The sequence below is a fragment of the Lithobates pipiens genome, unplaced genomic scaffold (genome assembly GCF_037356315.1).
Source record: "Lithobates pipiens isolate NorthernLeopardFrog02 unplaced genomic scaffold, aLitPip1_a1.2 Scaffold_27, whole genome shotgun sequence".
Classification (NCBI taxonomy): Eukaryota; Metazoa; Chordata; class Amphibia; order Anura; family Ranidae; genus Lithobates; species Lithobates pipiens.
The window spans coordinates 18,043,285-18,065,178 of record NW_027507788.1 but is presented as its reverse complement, the minus strand read 5'-3'; the positions used below and the strand labels follow the sequence as shown (position 1 = coordinate 18,065,178).

Sequence of the window (21,894 nt, the reverse complement as noted above, 5' to 3'; positions counted from 1 at the left end):
AGTTTTATGGCATTTTTTTTTTCTTTAGTAATGGCGGTGATCTGAGATTTTTATCGGGGCTGCAACATTATGACGGACACATCAGACACTTTTGACACTATTTTGGGACCATTGTCATTTATACAGCGATCAGAAAATCTGATATAGAATGCTATAGAAATTGTAAATGACACTGGCAGGGAAGGGGTTGACCACTAGGGGGCGATGAAGGGGTTAAGTTTGCCCTAGGGAGTGATTCTAACTGTGAGGGGGGTGGGCTTCAAGTCACATGACAGCAATCACTTCCGGTGGTGGGCGCGCACACCTGCTATCCCTGGCTCTTAAAGGGGACATATAGGTACGCCCATTTGCCCACCGCTGCCATTTTGCCGACGTATATCGGCGTGCAGCAGTCAGCAAGTGGTTAAAATCCTTTTTTTTTTTTGCTAGTTACTTAGTGCCCCCAAACATTCTATATATATAATTTTTTTTTAGCAGAGACCCCAGAGCAGTGGCCATCAACCCTGTCATCAGGGCCCACTAACAGGCCAGGTTTTATGTATTACCTTGGGGGAGAAATTCAGACTAGAATATTACAATCACTGAGCAGCAAATCACCTGTGATGTATTTCAGTTATCTTGCAAACCTGGCCTGTTAGTGGGCCCTGAGGATTGGGTTGATGACCACTGCCCTAGAGGATAAATTGGCTATCGTTGCGAAATTTTATGTCACACTGTATTTGTGCAGTGGTCTCTGAAGTGCATTTTTTTGGGAAAAAATACACTTTTGTGAATTAAAGAAAAAAAACAATAAAGTTACAATAAGGAGTTAGGGACTTTAACCACTTCCCGACCGCCGCACGACGATGTATGTCATCAGAATGGCACGGGCAGGCATATTGGCGTACAGGTATGTCCATTTCTATATGCCGCCCTGCCATCGCGTGTGCGGCGGCGGCGGCGTGCTCGCGTGCCGGTCAGGACCCCCATGAGTCCGGTCACGGGTCCCGCGGACTCGATCGCCGCTGGGATACCCGTGATCGTCTCACGGGACGGCTGAACAAGGAGATGCCGTTGTACAGCATCTCCCCGTTCTGCCTAGCAACAAGTGATGTTGATCTCTGCTCCATGTGATTGGAGCAGAGATCAGTGTTCACTAAAACAAAGCCCAGCCCCCCACAGTTAGTAACATGCCCCTAGGACACACTTAACCCCTACACTGCCATCCCCTGGTTAACCCCTTCACTGCCAGTGTCATTTACACAGGAATCAATGCATTTGTATAGCAGTGATTGCTGTATAAATGACAATGGTCCCAAAAATGTGTCAAAAATGTCCGATGGGTCCGCCATAATGTCGCAGTTACAATAAAAATCGCTGATCGCGGCCATTACTAGTAAAAAAAAAAAAATATTAATAAAAATGCCATAAAACTATCCCCTATTTTGTAAACGGTATAACTTTTGTGCAAACCAATCAATAATCGTGTATTGTGTTTTTTTTTTACCAAAAATATGTAGAAGAATACGTATCGGCCTAAACTGAGGGAAAAAAAAGTTTTTTAAAATATTTTTGGGGGATATTTATTATAACAAAAAGTAAAAAATAATGTGTTTTTTTCAAAATTGTCGCTCTATTTTTGTTTATAGCGCAAAAAATAAAAACCGCAGGGGTGATCAAATACCACCAAAAGGAAAGCTCTATTTGTGGGAAAAAAAGGACACCAATTTTGTTTGGGAGCCACGTTGCACGGCCGCGCAATTGTCAGTTAAAGCGACACAAAAAGTGGTCTGGTCTTAAGCCAACAGAATGGTCCGGGGCTGAAAGTGGTTAAGTGAGGCTATAGAAATTATGGAGGTGGTGTTAAGTAAAATAAATATTTATTTGTCATTGAAAATTGTGTAAAACACATCAATCAAAGAAACCACGTAAAAGAAATAAACATTATAATTAATGTCATTTCATATGTATTGACACAAACATATGTATGAGCGCATACAACACAGGCCTCTAGGGTACAATAATGTATGGTAGCCCCATGGAGATCTGGATTGGTTGGTAAGTTAAAGCGGGAGTCCGCCGGGAGTTCCGCCATTTTTTTTTTTTTTAAAGCCAGCAGCTACAAATACTGCAGCTGCTGACTTTTAAAATAAGGGCACTTACCCGCCCAGCGCGCCCGCGATGTTGGCACCCAAAGCCGATCTCTCGATCGTCTCTCAGGTGCTGCCGCCACCATTTTGGGTATGGGAATCAGGAAGTGGAGCCTTTCGGCTTCATTTCCCGGTTCCCTACTGCGCATGCGCAAGTCGCGCTGCGCAATAAGGATGGACCCGCTGCCTCTGGGATCTGTGTGTTTCCCAGCAGGCAGCGGGGGACTTTCGGAAAGGGGCGTAATCTACGCCCCTCTCCGCAGAGAGCTATCCCGGAAGTGGGTGCAGATACCTGTACTGTACAGGTACCTGCACCCCCCTCCCCCCTGAAAGGTGCCAATTGTGGCGCCGGAGGGGGGGGATTCCAATGAGCGGAAGGTCCACTTTAGGGTGGACCTCCGCTTTAAGAGAAATCTCCCCCAGTGAGAACATGGATATCAATAAGCCAACCTTATCCAAAACCAATAGAAAGAAGCCTAAGCCCTTGTACACACGGTCGGACATTTCGACAACCAAATCCGTCGGATTTGGTCCGAAACTGTTGCATACACACGGTCGGACAAAGTTGTCGGAAAATCCGACGTGATGGCGTTATTTCGTTACGATGGGACTACGTTCAGGCTAGTAGCCAATAGCTTTGGTCTAGGAATAGTGATGGACGAACTTCCGACGGGACGTTTCGCGAACGCGAAATGCGAACGGACCCAAACGTTCGCGAAACCGAACGTTCGCCGCGGGCCCCATTGACTTCAATGGGAGGCGAACTTTGCAAACCTTCATGTCGAATTTGCGGCCACGTGGTAATTATTAGGGGGTAAAACGTAGTCCCACCATCTGGACAATGACATAATACATGTATGAGGTGAATTTGGGATCGATAACTACAAGCATTTTTATTTTATTTGGGAAATTGTTCTAACAATTCAGGACTATGGAGCTAATGAAGGCAATGGAGGAGAGGGAAGGTCAGGGACCAGGGTAGGCAAAGAAGAGGGTGCAGGAGATGATCACCAGCAGCGTGACATACCGGAATGACACATGCACCGTGATAGAGGCATCTGACAGCAGCACCGTAATACAGAGCACTGACAGCAGCACCGTGACATACAGCGCTGACAGCAGCACCGTGACATACAGCGCTGACAGCAGCACCGTGACATACAGCGCTGACAGCAGCACCGTGACATACAGCGCTGACAGCAGCACCGTGACATACAGCGCTGACAGCAGCACCGTGACATACAGCGCTGACAGCAGCACCGTGACATACAGCGCTGACAGCAGCACCGTGACATACAGCGCTGACAGCAGCACCGTGACATACAGCGCTGACAGCAGCACCGTGACATACAGCGCTGACAGCAGCACCGTGACATACAGCACTGACAGCAGCACCGTAAGCAGCCCCAGGAGGAAGTCAGCACAGCACAGGGATGGTGTGATCCCCTCATAATAAGAACCCCCAGGAGGAAGTCAGCACAGCACAGGGATAGTGTGATCCCTTCATAATAAGAACCCCCAGGAGGAAGTCAGCACAGCACAGGGATATCATAAGCAGCCCCAGTAGAAATATGACACCGCTCAACCTCTTCAAAGAGGAGGGTAGGGGCATATAGTACGGTGTGCTTTTTTGGGTCAAGGAAGTGAGCCAAATGAATTAAGAAGGTCTGTGTGCTTGATTAAAAAAATAGTTTATAGACATATACATGGTCTACTGGTCACATGTGTTGAATTCCTCCGAGATCCATGCCTCATTCATTTTTAGAAATGTGAGGTAGTTAACACTGTGGTGAGCTAGGCGAGTACGCTTATCGGTCACAATCCCCCCTGCTGCGCTGAACGTCCTTTCGGACAGGACACTGGATGAGGGGCAAGCCAACAGTTCGATTGCAAATTGGGCAAGCTCTGGCCAGAGGTCAAGCCTGCCCACCCAGTAGTCTAGGGGTTCATCACTCCTCAGAGCGTCCACATCGGCCGTTAACCCAATGTAGTCGGACACCTGACGGTCTAGGCGTTCCCTGATGCTGGATCCGGATGACACCTGTCGATGGGTCGGCTGAAAGAATGACCTCATATCCGAAGTCACCAACACATCTTCAAACCGGCCTCTTCTTGCAGGCGCTGTTGGATTGGTACCCGCAAATCCTTCTCTGGGAGTGGGAATTGCTCCTCTGCCAGCGCACGCAAAAGCAGAATGCAGCATTTCTCGAAGCAAGGCCTGGAAGTGCTGCATTCTGACAGCCCTCTGCGACGGCGGTAACATTTCCGCCATTTTGTGTTTGTACCGGGGGTCTAAGTACGTTGCCACCCAGTACTGGTCCTTGACCCTCATGCTTTTTATACGGGGGTCCCTATTAAAACACTGGAGCATGAAGGCCCCCATTTGCACTAAAGTGGAAGCGGTGTGGTGGCCTGGCTCCTGCTCATCATCCAGGATAATGTCGTCCTCTTCATTCTCCTCTCCCCATCCTCGCACAACAGGGATCCCAGAAAGGTTTAAAGCATGCTCTTCTTGCTCCTGCTCATCCGCCCCGGCACCATCCTCCTCTGACTCCTCATCAGACTCCTGTTGTTGACTTGTCTCAGATAGAGTAGCCCCCCCTGGGAATTCATCCAGCATTGCGACTTCCTCATCTTCCCGCTCCTGCTCCTCCACAGCCTGATCAATGACACGACGCAATGCACGCTCCAGAAAGAAGGCATAAGGTACCATGTCACTGATGGCGCCATGGCTGCGACTGACCAGTTTGGTGATCTCCTCAAATGGCCGCAGAAGTCTGCATGTGTCGCGCATGAGCAGCCACTGGCGCGGTGAAAAAAAACCCAGCTCCCCAGAACCGTTTCTTTCGCAGAGTTCATACAGGTAGACGTTAACTGCACGTTTCTGCTGGAGCAGCCTATCAAGCATATAGAAGGTTGAGTTCCATCGCGTCGGGCAATCGCAAATAAGACGTCTGACCGGCAGATGGTGTCGCCGCTGAATGTCAGCAAGGCGAGCCATGGCCGTGTAAGATCTTCTGAAATGGGCCGAGATTTTCCTTGCCTGCCGCAAGATGTCCTGGACCCCAGGGTATTTGACAAGGAATCGCTGCACGACCAAGTTTAAGACGTGTGCCATGCACGGCACGTGCGTGATTTTGCCCTGTTTCAATGCGCTAAGCAGATTGGCACCGTTGTCACACACCACTTTACCAACTGTCAAATTGAGCGGTGTTAGCCACTCATCTGCCTGTGAACGCAAAGCTGAAAGGAGTGCCGGGCCAGTGTGGCTCTTTGCTTCCAGGCACAACAGACGCAGCACGGCATGGCAACGTCTCACCTGGCATGTGGAATAGGTTCTGGGGAGCTTGGGCGGTGCAGTGGAAGAGACGCTAGCAGCGGAAAAGGAGGAGGCAGCTGAGGAGGAGAGGGAGGAGGATGGAGTAGGAGGAGGAGAAGAAGAGTCAGGCCTGCATGCAATCCGTGGCGGTAAAACCAAATCTACACGGGTGCCACGGGTTACATGCTTGACGGCCGTCAGAAGGTTCACCCAGTGGGCAGTAAAACTGATATACCTTCCCTGCCCGTGTTTGCTAGACCACGTGTCTGTGGTCAGATGTATCTTGGCACCGACACTGTGTGCCAGAGATACATTCACTTGCCGCTGAACATGGCCATATAGCTCTGGGATGCCCTTCTCTGAGAAATACTTCCTTCCTGGGACCTTCCATTGTGGTGTTCCAATGGCCACAAATTTGCGAAAGGCCTCCGAGTCCACCAGTTTATATGGCAGTAGTTGGCGGGCTATGAGTTCTGACAAGCCAGCCGCCAACCGTTGGGCAAGAGGGTTATCCGGCGTCATCATTTTTTTACGCTCAAACATTAGGCCCACGGAAGCCTGCCTTTTTGCAGAAAAATGTGAGCTTGGCGTGATGGAAGGTGGAGTGGAGGACAATTGTGAGGAGAGAGGAGAAGGAGAAGTAGAAGACGAGGCTGGACGGTGAGAGCCTGCAGTGTGGCTTTGTGTGTTCCGTTGCTCCCACTGGGCTCGGTGATGGCTGCTCATGTGCCTTCTTAAGGCGGTCGTCCCTAGGTGAGTATTGGGCTTACCGCGACTAACGCGTTGACTGCAAAGATTGCAGATGGCAACGCTATTGTCAGCAGCGGACACGTTAAAAAAAGCCCACACTGCGGAGCCATGTGCCGGTGTCCTGGGAGCGCCAGATGTGACCGTACATGGTCGATGACTCGCTCCTGATACATTTGCAGTCTGCTTTGTCCCTGCTGTGCAATGTAAGTCATTGCTGCTTCTCCTCCCTATCTGCTGGTCCATATCTCCCTCTGAACTCCCCTCCTCTTCCTCTCTTGTGGGCACCCACGTGACATCACTAGACACGTCATCATCAACGTCACCTTCCCCACCGCTATAAGTAGAGATCTCGGAGTAGGCAGCAACACCGGGGACCAACCTCCTCCTTGGGCTGATCTGGGTACTGGCGTCAGACTGCTGAGTAGCGCTTGTTGCTACCTCCTCTTCCTGATCCAATACCAAGAGTGGCTGCGCATCAGAAATGTCCTCTTGATATGGATCGGAAAATAATTCCAGTGACTCAAGCGGAAGGTATGTGGTGGTGGTGGTGGTGGTCGTGTTGTTGGTGGTAGTGTCTTTGGGGGTGCACATAGCAGAGAGTGAAGAAGAGGGTGCAGATCGAGAGGATGAGGAGGGTGCAGAAGAGTAAGGCTGAGCGAGCCACTCAACCAAGTCTGGTGCATCCTTTAAAGTAATTGAACGCACCTTCTGCAACTTCCCACTTTGGCTCAAGCCTGTTGCTCCTGCCCTACCCCTACCACCCCTGCGGAAGGGCCTGCCTCTTCCTCTGCCTGTCATTTTTTAAATGACCCTGTGACAAAACTCTTAGTCCCTATACCGATGAAGGACTGCTGCAGTATAGGGCAGCGGTCAGCAGTGGTGCACGTCAACCCTATCTATTGTGGACCGATAGCGGTCCTTACAGAACAGCAGACTGTACCGCACTCAAGCCTATGTACCGTAGCACCCTATACCAAGTTACCAGTCCTTATAAGAACTTTTGTGGAACAAGCAGGTTGTGTGTTAGTGATTAGCAGACTGTACGTCAGTCCCTATACCGCTGAAGGACTGCTGCAGTATAGGTGAGCGGTCAGCAGTGGTGCACGTCAACCCTATCTATTGTGGACCTATAGCGGTCCTTACAGAACAGCAGACTGTACCGCACTCAAGCCTATGTACCGTAGCACCCTATACCAAGTTACCAGTCCTTATAAGAACTTTTGTGGACCAAGCAGGTTGTGTATTAGTGTTTAGCAGACTGTACGTCAGTCCCTATACCGCTGAAGGACTGCTGCAGTATAGGGCAGCGGTCAGCAGTGGTGCACGTCAACCCTATCTATTGTGGACCGATAGCGGTCCTTACAGAACAGCAGACTGTACCGCACTCAAGCCTATGTACCGTAGCACCCTATACCAAGTTACCAGTCCTTATAAGAACTTTTGTGGAACAAGCAGGTTGTGTGTTAGTGATTAGCAGACTGTACGTCAGTCCCTATACCGCTGAAGGACTGCTGCAGTATAGGGCAGCGGTCAGCAGTGGTGCACGTCAACCCTATCTATTGTGGACCGATAGCGGTCCTTACAGAACAGCAGACTGTACCGCACTCAAGCCTATGTACCGTAGCACCCTATACCAAGTTACCAGTCCTTATAAGAACTTTTGTGGAACAAGCAGGTTGTGTATTAGTGTTTAGCAGACTGTACGTCAGTCCCTATACCGCTGAAGGACTGCTGCAGTATAGGGCAGCGGTCAGCAGTGGTGCACGTCAACCCTATCTATTGTGGACCGATAGCGGTCCTTACAGAACAGCAGACTGTACCGCACTCAAGCCTATGTACCGTAGCACCCTATACCAAGTTACCAGTCCTTATAAGAACTTTTGTGGAACAAGCAGGTTGTGTGTTAGTGATTAGCAGACTGTACGTCAGTCCCTATACCGCTGAAGGACTGCTGCAGTATAGGTGAGCGGTCAGCAGTGGTGCACGTCAACCCTATCTATTGTGGACCTATAGCGGTCCTTACAGAACAGCAGACTGTACCGCACTCAAGCCTATGTACCGTAGCACCCTATACCAAGTTACCAGTCCTTATAAGAACTTTTGTGGACCAAGCAGGTTGTGTATTAGTGTTTAGCAGACTGTACGTCAGTCCCTATACCGCTGAAGGACTGCTGCAGTATAGGGCAGCGGTCAGCAGTGGTGCACGTCAACCCTATCTATTGTGGACCGATAGCGGTCCTTACAGAACAGCAGACTGTACCGCACTCAAGCCTATGTACCGTAGCACCCTATACCAAGTTACCAGTCCTTATAAGAACTTTTGTGGAACAAGCAGGTTGTGTGTTAGTGATTAGCAGACTGTACGTCAGTCCCTATACCGCTGAAGGACTGCTGCAGTATAGGGCAGCGGTCAGCAGTGGTGCACGTCAACCCTATCTATTGTGGACCGATAGCGGTCCTTACAGAACAGCAGACTGTACCGCACTCAAGCCTATGTACCGTAGCACCCTATACCAAGTTACCAGTCCTTATAAGAACTTTTGTGGACCAAGCAGGTTGTGTATTAGTGTTTAGCAGACTGTACGTCAGTCCCTATACCGCTGAAGGACTGCTGCAGTATAGGGCAGCGGTCAGCAGTGGTGCACGTCAACCCTATCTATTGTGGACCGATAGCGGTCCTTACAGAACAGCAGACTGTACCGCACTCAAGCCTATGTACCGTAGCACCCTATACCAAGTTACCAGTCCTTATAAGAACTTTTGTGGAACAAGCAGGTTGTGTGTTAGTGATTAGCAGACTGTACGTCAGTCCCTATACCGCTGAAGGACTGCTGCAGTATAGGTGAGCGGTCAGCAGTGGTGCACGTCAACCCTATCTATTGTGGACCGATAGCGGTCCTTACAGAACAGCAGACTGTACCGCACTCAAGCCTATGTACCGTAGCACCCTATACCAAGTTACCAGTCCTTATAAGAACTTTTGTGGACCAAGCAGGTTGTGTATTAGTGTTTAGCAGACTGTACGTCAGTCCCTATACCGCTGAAGGACTGCTGCAGTATAGGGCAGCGGTCAGCAGTGGTGCACGTCAACCCTATCTATTGTGGACCGATAGCGGTCCTTACAGAACAGCAGACTGTACCGCACTCAAGCCTATGTACCGTAGCACCCTATACCAAGTTACCAGTCCTTATAAGAACTTTTGTGGAACAAGCAGGTTGTGTGTTAGTGATTAGCAGACTGTACGTCAGTCCCTATACCGCTGAAGGACTGCTGCAGTATAGGGCAGCGGTCAGCAGTGGTGCACGTCAACCCTATCTATTGTGGACCGATAGCGGTCCTTACAGAACAGCAGACTGTACCGCACTCAAGCCTATGTACCGTAGCACCCTATACCAAGTTACCAGTCCTTATAAGAACTTTTGTGGAACAAGCAGGTTGTGTGTTAGTGATTAGCAGACTGTACGTCAGTCCCTATACCGCTGAAGGACTGCTGCAGTATAGGTGAGCGGTCAGCAGTGGTGCACGTCAACCCTATCTATTGTGGACCTATAGCGGTCCTTACAGAACAGCAGACTGTACCGCACTCAAGCCTATGTACCGTAGCACCCTATACCAAGTTACCAGTCCTTATAAGAACTTTTGTGGACCAAGCAGGTTGTGTGTTAGTGTTTAGCAGACTGTACGTCAGTCCCTATACCGCTGAAGGACTGCTGCAGTATAGGGCAGCGGTCAGCAGTGGTGCACGTCAACCCTATCTATTGTGGACCGATAGCGGTCCTTACAGAACAGCAGACTGTACCGCACTCAAGCCTATGTACCGTAGCACCCTATACCAAGTTACCAGTCCTTATAAGAACTTTTGTGGAACAAGTGAGTTGTGAATGTTTAGCAGACTGCAGCAGAAGGGCAGCAGTCAAGTATAATATCCTTTCTATATTTGGAAGAAAGAATATTATACATGTACAAGCCTATTACTGTACCACTGATACCAGTCCTGAAAAGAACCTTTGTGGAACTAATAATAACAGCAAGTCTTTAAAATTACCCTCACTGCCTGACAACACTGCTTCCTTCCTGTCCCTATACAAATTGGCAAAAAAAGAGAACGATTAGTGGTTACTGGAACAGCTCTTTTGTGGACCTTGATAGTAACAGCTAATGATGATGATGATGATGATGATGATGAAAGACTAATCTGGCTGTCCCTGTAGCATACACCGTCCTTTCCCTTTCTCTAAACTAACAAAAGACACTCAGGCTGCTGCAAGAATCAGCAGCACAGCAAACCTATCAACACCTAACACCTATACCAGTCCTGAAAAGAACTTTTGTGTACCAAATAGCTAGTGGTTTATCTCTCCCTACTCCACACAGGAACCTGTCCCTATCGTAACAGAAGAAAGAATGTAAAATGGCCACCGGATCGGGTGTATTTATAGGTTAGGGGGAATGTACAAGTGTCCATGTGCTGTCATGTCTCAATTGGCTGTCCTGTATCACATGATAAACGTGTCACCAAAGGTTAAAGTTCTTGTATACATTAAACACGTAAGTCCGCCGCGGCGAACGACGGAAAAAGGCGTTCGAACGTGCGGACCGCGAATGTCGGAAATTCGCCACGAAACGACCGCCGGGCGAACCGTTCGGCCATCACTATCTAGGAATTCGATCTGAGCATGCGTGGCACTTTGTCCGATCGGAATTCTCTACACATGATCGGAGTATGTCCGATCGGAGCATTTTGTCGGAAAATTTTACCGGCAAGTTGGAAAAGTTGGTCCGTCGGATATTCCGACGGAAACAGTCCGATGCAGACCACACACAGTTATAATATCCGACAAAACGCTCCGATCGAGAAAACATTCCGTCGGAATCTCCGACCGTGTGTACAAGGGCTGAGATAGAGTTCTGCTTATAAATATTGTGGCAATAGTTTTTTCTAAGATTTATTATTTTTGAAAATTAATTTGTGACTCTATACATATAGATCAGAATGTAATCTGTCCTCTTTTATATTTGTCTACAGGTTATGAATTACAAGAAGGCACTGTGAAAAAGATTTATGTGATTTTTATGGCAGTATTTGGATTTTTCTGCCTCGCTTTCCTTGCAATGACTATACATTTTTATAGAAGGTAGGAGTATTTAAAGCTCAACTCCAGCCTTCCATTCAGTCTTGCACAGTTGTACAGGATTCTCTTCGCTATTGGATTTGCGTACTCTGATTTCGCTGCACACTGTGAGCTTCTCGCAACGTGCAATTAGAAGTTGCAACAAGTCCGATAGAAATAGAGAGAGGAGCAGCGCCATCTACAGTATCTCCCAAAAGTCAGTACACCCCTCACATTTTTGTAAATATTTTCTTCTATCTTTTCATGTGACAACACTGAAGAAATGACACTTGTCTACAATGTAAAGTAGTGAGTGTACAGCTTGTATAACAGAGACTAGACTGCAGGGCAGTATTCCAACATGATAACGACCCCAAACACACCTCCAATATGACCACTGCCTTGCTAAAGAAGCTGAGGGTAAAGGTGATGGACTGACCAAGCATGTCTCCAGACCTAAACCCTATTGAGCATCTGTGAGACATCCTCAAACAGAAGGTGGAGGAGCGCAAGGTCTATAACATCCACCAGCTCTGTGATGTCATCATGGAGGAGGGGAAGAGGACTCCAGTGGCTACTTGTGAAGCTCTGGTGACCTCCATGCCCAAGAGGGTTAAGGCAGTGCTGGAAAATAATGGCGGCCGCACAAAATATTGACACTTTAAGCCCAATTTGGACATTTTCACTTAGAGGTGTACTGACTTTTATTGCCAGCGGTTTAGACATTAATGGCTGTGTGTTGAGTTATTTTGAGGGGACGGCAAATTTACATTGTTATACAAGCTGTACACTCACTACTTTACATTGTAGACAAGTGTCATTTCTTCAGTGTTATCACATGAAAAGATAGAAGAAATATTTACAAAAATGGGGTGTACTTACTTTTGTAAAATACTGTAGGTGTCCCTCATTCCCATCTCAAAAAGTAGGGAGGTATGGTTATGTCATTTAATGAAACAATAAAAGAGAAACTCAAAAGATAGAAATAAACCAGCACTTTGTATATGAAGTATCATCTGCTGGATTCCGGGATCCGTGCCGCTATCTGAGGGTGTCAGTCCGGTATATTCGGTGGCGCTGGTGGCTCCCAACACTTCCTGTAGACATGGGTACACCAAGCGGGCGGGGCTGGCGTCATTTCCAGATATGGGAGTAGCGGCCGCCAAAAATATTGGATTGACACCCTCAAACAGCGGCAGGCATGTACTGGCTATCGGGACTATCGGGAGATTCCCGGTGGGCCGATGGCTCAGTGGGCCAGTCAGGTGCAGTCCTGGAGCCCCTCCTCTCTGACAGTGAGTGATTGCGATTTCACTCCTGTCAGGGGGAGCAGCTTCCTGTCATATGCTGGAGAGAGCATTAGGCTTTCTGCTCCCTCCAGCCTGCAGGGGGAGATAGACGGCCGGCAGACTTTCTTTCCTCTCTCCCCTTATCACTTGTTATCACATGACTGGAGAGAGGAAGAAGAGAAGCTGCCTTCAGAACTGTAAGTACACGTGTGAGTGGGACACTCTGATATAAGGGGGCTGATGATGGGACCTGAGGCTCTAGTAGGCTTCAAAATAAGGTGGGCTCGGGTCGCAGAGAATGCGGACAGAGCCCACCCAGGGGTGTTTAATAGTGAATGAATATTCACTGTTGTAACACTGATCCTCCTCCCAGCCAATCAGGAAGTGGGTCTTGAGGTCCATCACTCCATTGGCTAAAAGGACAGGCAATCCTATTGGATGCCTAGGGGAGGAGATGCACGAGGGAAGTGAGGAGGAGGAGAGGACACAGGAGCCAGTTCCGATGACAACTACCCCCGCCACCTGCCACCTAGCTAGATGGAGTAAGTGCCAGACCGACTGACAGACAGCAATCGGGCAGGGACGGGGGTTGATGTGCCGCCGGGGGGGGGGGGGGTGTTTGCTGCTCCACTTTAACTGACCAAAAGGGAGCACATAAAATAAAATCATTGTTAGGGTTCCTGTGCCATTTAATGCTCATTCTATTTTATTTTACATTTTTGCAGACTAAAACTACGTCGGACATCACCAAAACAACAGGTATATGATTTTTCTACAATCAAAGAATACGTTACCCCAACATTTCCTATTCTGGATATGTGCCTGCTGTACCATGTACAAGTTGTATTTCTTCCTTTGTTTGAAATCCCTGGTGTTCCTGCCAGTCCCTCTGCTTTCCTATTAAAAACTGACCACACTAGGCAAGCGAGTACAGCCTGGTCAGTTCTCTAGCTGTGCTAGGAACTCAGCCTGCTCTCCTCCAATGATCAGACTTGTCCTGGCACAACCCCTCCCCCCTTCACAGCCATTCACTGGCAAAATCTGTGTGCTGTTGTTTCTCCTCCCCCCCCCCAGCTCTTATGCAGCTGAAAACAGAGGGAATGTAGGGGGAAAACAGGTATTTTGAATGTTTTTTTAATATCTATACACAAATGTTTTGCCTTTCATTTCTATTTTAGACTGAATTACTTGTTTTACAAGGCAGAGGGTTTACATATAATTTAACCGATTCAGATCCAAATTCAAATGGTCATTTAAATGGTGGCTACAGTGCGGACCTACTTTTCCGGGAGGATGTCTATTGATGCCAGAGGCGTTTCTAGGTCTACAAAAGATCTGGGGTTAGAGCCCATAGCAGTGTAGTAAAGAAAGTCATACGCTTGGGTGGGCATACACATGTATATACAGTAATATATGTGTGTGTGTGTGTGTGTATCCCCAGAAAGCCCCCCACTTACATCAGGATCCCCAGAGAGCCCCCCACTTATATCAGGGTCCCAAGAAAGCCCCCCCTTTACATCAGGGTCCCCAGAGAGCCCCCCTTTACATCAGGGTCCCCAGAGAGCCCCCCTTTATATCACAGTCCCCAGAGAGCCCCCCTTTAATCGGGGTACCCATAGAGCCCCCCTTTTCATCAGGGTCCCCAGAGAGCCTCCCCCTTAGCATCAGGGTCCCCAGAGAGCCCCCCACTTACATCAGGGTCCCCAGAGAGCCTGTCTTCCCCTTGAGGACTCCTGCAGAGATTCAGGGCTATAGCCCCAAAAGCCACCCCCTAGCAACGCCACTTATTGACGCCCTCGAGCAGCCAGATGAGCTGGTGGCTGTTCTTCTTGATCGGTGACCGATGTCCCTCTGACAACCGCCGGTGGTCGGCTTTTTCTTTTCTTCTCACGCTATCAGTGTGAGGAGGAAAAATAAAACGATTACCGCCACTGTTTACATCACATGACCAGCTGTCATTGACCAACAGCTGATCACGTGATAAAAGATGGGGATCGACCCCTTACTCCGATCTGTAATCCAGCGAGTCTCATAGAACTAGTAAGCCTCAATATATTACATTTTTGTTGTTTGGTTTAGATATACTTTAACCGGTTCCCGACCAGCGCACGATGATGTACGTCGACAGAATGGCACGGGCAGGCATATTGGCGTACAGGTACGTCCAATCTTCAATGCCGCCCTGCCATCGGGAGCGCGCCACCGGCGGCGCGCTCCCGCGCTGGTCGGGACCCCCATGAGTCCGGTCGCGGGACCCGCGGACTCGATCGCCGCGGGCATCCCCGCGATCGTCTCACGGGACGGCTGAATGGAGGAAATGCCATGTAAACAGCATTTCTCCATTCTGCCTAGCAACTAGTGACGCTGATCTCTGCTCCATGTGATTGGAGCAGAGATCAGTGTTTACTAAATGAAAGCCCAACCCCCCCACAGTTAGTAACACACCCCTAGGAACACTTAACCCCTACACTGCCACCCACTGGTTAACCCCTTCACTGCCAGTGTCATTTACACAGGAATCACTGCATTTATATAGCAGTGATTACTGTATAAATGACAATGGTCCCAAAAATGTGTCAAAAATGTCCGATGGGTCCCTCACAATGTCGCAGTCACAATAAAAATCGCTGATCGCCGCCATTACTAGTAAAAAAATAAATAATAAAAAATGATTAATAAAAATGCTATAAAACTATCCCTATTTTGTAAATGCTATAACTTTTGCGCAAACCAATCAATAATCGCTTATTGCGATTTTTTTTACAAAAAATATGTAGAAGAATACGTATCGGCCTAAACTGGGGGAAAAATATATTTTTTATATATTTTTGGGGGATATTTATTATAACAAAAAGTAAAATATAATGCGTTTTTTCTAAATTGTCGCTCTATTTTTGTTTATAGCGCAAAAAATAAAAACCGCAGGGGTGATCAAATACCACAAAAGAAAGCTCTATTTGTGGGAAAAAAAGGACGTCAATTTTGTTTGGGAGCCACGTCGCACGACCGCGCAATTGTCAGTTAAAGCGACGCAGTGCCGAATCGCAAAAAGTGGTCTGGTCTTTGACCAGCAAAATGGTCCGGTCTGTAAGTGGTTAAAGTGGTTATAAAGTCAGTCATATTTTTTTTATCCTAATGCATTCTATGCATTAAGATAAAAAGCCTTCTGCATGCAGCAGCCCCCCTAATATTTACCTGAGCCCCATCTCGATCCAGCGATGAACACGAGTGCCTCGGCCATCCGGGACTCTCCTGATTTGCTGAGACACTGCAGCGGCTCCATTGGCTCCTGCTGCTGTCAATCAAAGTCAGTTAGCCAATGAGGGGAGAGAGAGGGGGTGTGTCTGAATGGACACACATCGCTTCGGCTCGGGTGCCCCCATATCAAGCTGCTTGCTGTGGGGACACTCGGCAGGAAGGAGGGGCCAGGATTACAGAAGAGGGACCCGAGAAGAGGAGGATCTGGACTGCAAAACCCCTGCACAGAGCAGGTAAGTACAACATGTTTGTTATTTTTATAGAATAATAAAAAAAAAAGACTTTATAAACCTGTTTTACCCAGACCTGGCTCTTCAGAGTGTTGGGATAGATTCCTAAATTTATTTCTCTCTTCTTTTCCCAGAATCCCCAGCCCCAAAATTCCACATATGACGTTCTTATGAAAACCGAGGCTTCAAATGAATATGACACCCTAATGGTAACATATTAATCATGCATGTATGGTAATTCAAGCAAAGATTGTGGCCATTCTTGTAAAGATACCATGGCTGGGCCCCAAAGAGACAGCTTCAGGGCCGGTTCACACCACATTTCCGTATGTGTGTTTTTGATGCATTTTCAATGTTTTTTTTCCCCCTCTTTATTTCCCAAAGTTTCCTGTGGGGTTATTTTGCTTTAAAGGGGATGTAAATACAATTTTTTTTTTTTTTTCAAAATAACAAACATGTTATACTTACCTCCGCTGTGTCGCTCGTTTTGGCCCCGAACCTGCTCTTCTGGGGTCTCACGGCGGCTGTCTCAGCTCCTAACTAACTAACCACCTTCATGTGACCTCTCTCACATGGTGGTTAGTTCTTGTGGGCGCACTTCCGTGATACGGCCAGCGGCTATAGCCGCTCACTGTATCACTCGGCCACGCCCCCCGACTCACCACGTCATTGGATGTGATTGACAGCAGCACGAGCCAATGGCTGCGCTGCTTTCAATCCATCCACTTTAGCCAATCAACGGCAGGCTGAGCGGCGAAGAGGACATCGGGGGCGAGCGCAGCAGGTGAATGGCAGATCCGCGCTATAGCCAGATGACGGCTGCAGCATGGACCTACTTTTCCGGGAGGATGTCTATTGACGCCAGGGGCTTTTCTAGATCTACAAAAGATCTGGGGCTAGAGCCCATAGCAGTGTAGTAAAGAAAGTCATATGCTTGGGTGGGCATACACATGTATATACAGTAATGTATGTGTGTGTGTGTGTATCCCCAGAGAGCCCCCCACTTACATCAGGGTCCCCAGAGAGCCCCCCACTTACATCAGGGTCCCCAGAGAGCCCCCCACTTACATCAGGGTCCCCAGAGAGCCCTCCCTTTACATCAGGATCCCCAGAGAGCCCCCCCTTTACATCAGGGTCCCCAGAGAGCCCCCCCTTTACATCAGGGTCCCCAGAGAGCCCCCCTTTACATCAGGGTCCCCAGAGAGCCCCCCCTTTACATCAGGGTCCCCAGAGAGCCCCCCTTTACATCAGGGTCCCCAGAGAGCCCTCCCTTAAAATTAGGGTCCCCAGAGAGCCTCCCCCTTAAAATCAGGATCCCCAGAGAGCCTCCCCCTTAACATTAGGGTCCCCAGAGAGCCTCTCCTCCCCTCGAGGACTCCTGCAGAGATTCGGGGCTATGGGCCCAAAAGCCACCCACTAGCAGTGCCACTGATTGACTCCCTCGAGCAGCCAGGAGAGCTGGCGGCTGTTCTTCTTGATCGGTGACCGATGTCCCTCTGACAGCCGCCGGTGATTGGCTTTTTTTTTCTTCTCATGCTAACATTGGCTGACAGCTGATCACGTGGTAAAAGGTGGGGATCGACCCCTTACTCCGATCTGTGATCCAGCGAGTATTATAGAACTAGTAAGCCGCAATATATTAAATTTTTGTTGTTTGGTTTAGATATATTTTAACCTTCCTAGCGGTAATCCCGAGTCTGGCTTGGGTTGGGATTTTAATTACAGGAGCGGTAACCCCGAGCCAGACTCGGGATCGCATCGCTCGATGCAGGGGAGGACACAGGGAGAGTTACTTACCTTGTCCCCTGGATCCAGCGATGTCCCCCGCGCTGTGTGATCGAGCTGTCCTCCGCTCGATTCACAGTGCCGAATGCCGCCGAGCTCCGTTCCCTGCGACGTTACGAAGCACGGGAGCGGAGAACAGCAGCAAATTCAAAAAAATAAAAACACACAAAACACACACAGCACTGTAATCTTACAGATTACAGTGCTGTATTAAAAAATACACACCCCCTTTGTCCCTAGTGGTCTGTGCAGTGCCCTGCATGCACTTTTATGTTATAAATACTGTTTTTTCTGCCTGGAATTTGGAGATTGTCCATAGCAACCAAAACGTGTCCCTTTTTCAGTGTTTTTGGATTTGATTACATTATTGAATAATTTTTATTATTCTTTATTATATTATAAACTTTATCATACCCTGGATGTCTGCTAGACTCTGGTTTGAAGAGATTTCAGAGCGTTATTCCTAAGAATTACAGGACTACAATATAAAAGCCAGATTTCCATGCAAAATAATTGTACCGCTTTCAGCACCTTATTCCAGACTGAATCATACCGCCAGGGAGGTTAAAGTGGTTATAAAGTCAGAAGGTTTTTTCTTTTTATCTTAATGCATTCTATGCACCCTAATACTTACCTGTGCCCTATCTCAATCCAGCAATGAACACGAGTGCCTCGGCCATCCGGGACTCTCCCTCCTGATTGGCTGAGACACTGCAGCGGCTCCATTGGCTCCTGCTGTTGTCAATCAAAGTCAGTTAGCCAATGAGGGGAGAGAGAGGGGGGCGTGTCTGAATGGACACACAGAGCTTCGGCTCGGGTTCCCCCATAGCAAGCTGCTTGCTGTGGGGACACTCGGCAGGAAGGAGGGGCCAGGATCACAGAAGAGGGACCTGAGAAGAGGAGGATCTGGACTGCAAAACCCCCGCACAGAGCAGGTAAGTACAACATGTTTGTTATTTTTATAGAATAATAAAAAAAAGACTTTATAAACCTGTTTTACCCAGATCTGGCTCTTCAGAGTGTTGGGATAGATTCCTAAATTTCTTTCTCTCTTCTTTTCCCAGAATCCCCAGCCCCAAAATTCCACATATGACGTTCTTATGAAAACCGAGGCTTCAAATGAATATGACACCCTAATGGTAACATATTAATCATGCATGTATGGTAATTCAAGCAAAGATTGTGGCTATTCTTGTAAAGATACCATGGCTGGGCCCCAAAGAGACAGCTTCAGGGCTGGTTCACACCACATTTCCGTATGTGTGTTTTTGATGCATTTTCAGTGTTTTTTTTTTCCCCTCTTTATTTCTCAAAGTTTCCTGGGGGGTTGTTTTGCTTTAAAGGGGTTGTAAAGACAATTTTATATATTTTTTAAAATAACAAACATGTTATACTTACCTCCGCTGTGCAGCTAGTTTTGGCCCCGAACCTGGTCTTCTGGGGTCCCATGGTGGCAGTCTCAGCTCCTAACTAACTAACCACCTTCATGCGACCTCTCTCGCATGGTGATTAGTTCTTGCGGGCGCACTTCCGTGATACGGCCAGCGGCTATAGCCACTCACTGTATCACTCGGCCACGCCCCCCCCGACGCACCACGTCATTGGATGTGATTGACAGCAACGCGAGCCAATGGCTGCGCTGCTTTCAATCCATCCACTCTAGCCAATCAACGGCAGGCTGAGCGGCGAAGAGGACATCGGGGGCGAGCGCAGCAGGTGAATGGCAGATCCGCGCTATAGCCAGATGGCGGCTACAGCGTGAACCTACTTTTCCGGGAGAATGTCTATTGACGCCAGGGGCTTTTCTAGGTCTACAAAAGATCTGGGGCTAGAGCCCATAGCAGTGTAGTAAAGAAAGTCATATGCTTGGGTGGGCATACACATGTATATACAGTAATGTATGTGTGTGTGTGTATCCCCAGAGAGCCCCCTACTTACATCAGGGTCCCCAGAGAGCCCCCCACTTACATCAGGATCCCCAGAGAGCCCTCCCTTTACATCAGGATCCCCAGAGAGCCCCCCTTTACATCAGGGTCCCCAGAGAGCCCTCCCTTAAAATCAGGGTCCCCAGGGAGCCTCCCCCTTAACATTAGGGTCCCCAGAGAGCCCCCCACTTACATCAGGGTCCCCAGAGAGCCTCTCCTCCCCTCGAGGACTCCTGCAGAGATTCGGGGCTATGGGCCCAAAAGCCACCCCCTAGCAGTGCCACTGATTGACTCCCTCGAGCAGCCAGAAGAGCTGGCGGCTGCTCTTCTTGATCGGTGACCGATGTCCCTCTGACAGCCGCCGGTGATTGGATTTCTTTTTCTTCTCACGCTAACATTGGCTGACAGCTGATCACGTGGTAAAAGGTGGGGATCGACCCCTTACACCGATCTGTGATCCAGCGAGTCTCATAGAACTAGTAAGCCGCAATATATTACATTTTTGTTGTTTGGTTTAGATATACTTTAAAGTGGTTATAAAGTCAGAAGGTTTTTTTATCTTAATGCATTCTATGCACCCTAATACTTACCTGAGCCCCATCTCGATCCAGCGATGAACACGAGTCCCTCGGCCGTCCGGGACTCTCCCTCCTGATTAGCTGAGACACTGCAGCGGCTCCATTGGCTCCTGCTGCTGTCAATCAAAGTCAGTTAGCTAATGAGGGGAGAGAGAGGGGGGCGTGTTTGAATGGACACACAGAGCTTCGGCTCGGGTGCCCCCATAGCAAGCTGCTTGATGTGGGGGCACTCGGCAGGAAGGAGGGGCCAGGATCACAGAAGAGGGACCTGAGAAGAGCAGGATCTGGACTGCAAAACCCCTGCACAGAGCAGGTAAGTACAACATGTTTGTTATTTTTATAGAATAATAAAAAAAAGACTTTATAAACCTGTTTTACCCAGACCTGGCTCTTCAGAGTGTTGGGATAGATTCCTAAATTTCTTTCTCTCTTCTTTTCCCAGAATCCCCAGCTCCAAAATTCCACATATGCCGATCTTATGAAAACCGAGGCTTCAAATGACTATGACACCATAATGGTAACATATTAATCATGCATGTATGGTATTTCAAGCAAAGATTGTGGCTATTCTTGCAAAGATAACATGGCTGGGCCCCAAAGAGACAGCTTCAGGGCCGGTTCACACCACATTTCCGTATGTGTGTTTTTGATGCATTTTCAATGTTTTGTTTCCCAAAGTTTCCTGGGGGGTTGTTTTGCTTTAAAGAGTTTGTAAAGACAATTTTATATATTTTTTAAAATAACAAACATGTTATAATTACCTCCGCTGTGCAGCTCGTTTTGACCCCGAACCTGGTCTTCTGGGGTCCCACAGTGGCTGTCTCAGCTCCTAACTAACTAACCACCTTCATGTGACCTCTCTCACATGGTGGTTAGTTCTTGTGGGAGCGCTTCTGTGATACAGCCGGCGGCTATAGCCGCTCACTGTATCACTCGGCCACGCCCCCCCGACGCACTGCGTCATTGGATGTGATTGACAGCAGCATGAGCCAATTCCTGCGCTGCTTTCAATCCATCCACTCTAGCCAATCAACGGCCAGGCTGAAGCAGGTGAACGGGCTCAGGTAAGTAAAACGTGGGGGGGGGGGGTATTGTCAGATGTTTTTTCACCTTAATGCATAGGATGCATAGGATGGAACCTTCACAACCCCTTTAATGCATTTTTAATGCATTCTGATGCCGTACTACAGTACAGTTCTGTGCAGAAAGAATGCAGCATGGTCTACTTTTTTTTTGTGCACTTGAAAAAAAATATATACACATTACACAGACTTTTTATTACATTTTTCTAATAATATTATAGACATTACAGTAAAACCTTGGTTTGAGAGCGTTTTGCAAGACAAGCAAAATTTTGAAATAAATTTTGACTTGATATTCAAGCGATGTCTTGATCTACAAGTAGCGTCATGTCACAACTGAGTATAAAAGAGAAGAGAGGCGCCTCTAATGCCGCGTACACACGAGCGGACTTTTCAACATCCAAAGTCCGACGGACTGATTCCGTCAGACTATTCGA

The 21,894-nt window shown here is 48.2% G+C and overlaps 1 protein-coding gene across 1 annotated transcript in view; it reads left to right on the top strand.

The window, feature by feature from the left end:
* The window catches only part of LOC143933372 (B-cell receptor CD22-like), a 91,624-nt gene that overhangs the window by 11,198 nt on the left and 58,532 nt on the right, over nucleotides 1-21,894 (top strand). Inside the window, exons 6-9 of the mRNA XM_077456240.1 lie at nucleotides 11,226-11,334; nucleotides 13,325-13,358; nucleotides 16,222-16,296; nucleotides 20,818-20,892. Coding sequence (XP_077312366.1) covers nucleotides 11,226-11,334; nucleotides 13,325-13,358; nucleotides 16,222-16,296; nucleotides 20,818-20,892 — 293 coding nt within the window. The remainder of the gene's footprint in view (nucleotides 1-11,225; nucleotides 11,335-13,324; nucleotides 13,359-16,221; nucleotides 16,297-20,817; nucleotides 20,893-21,894) is intronic.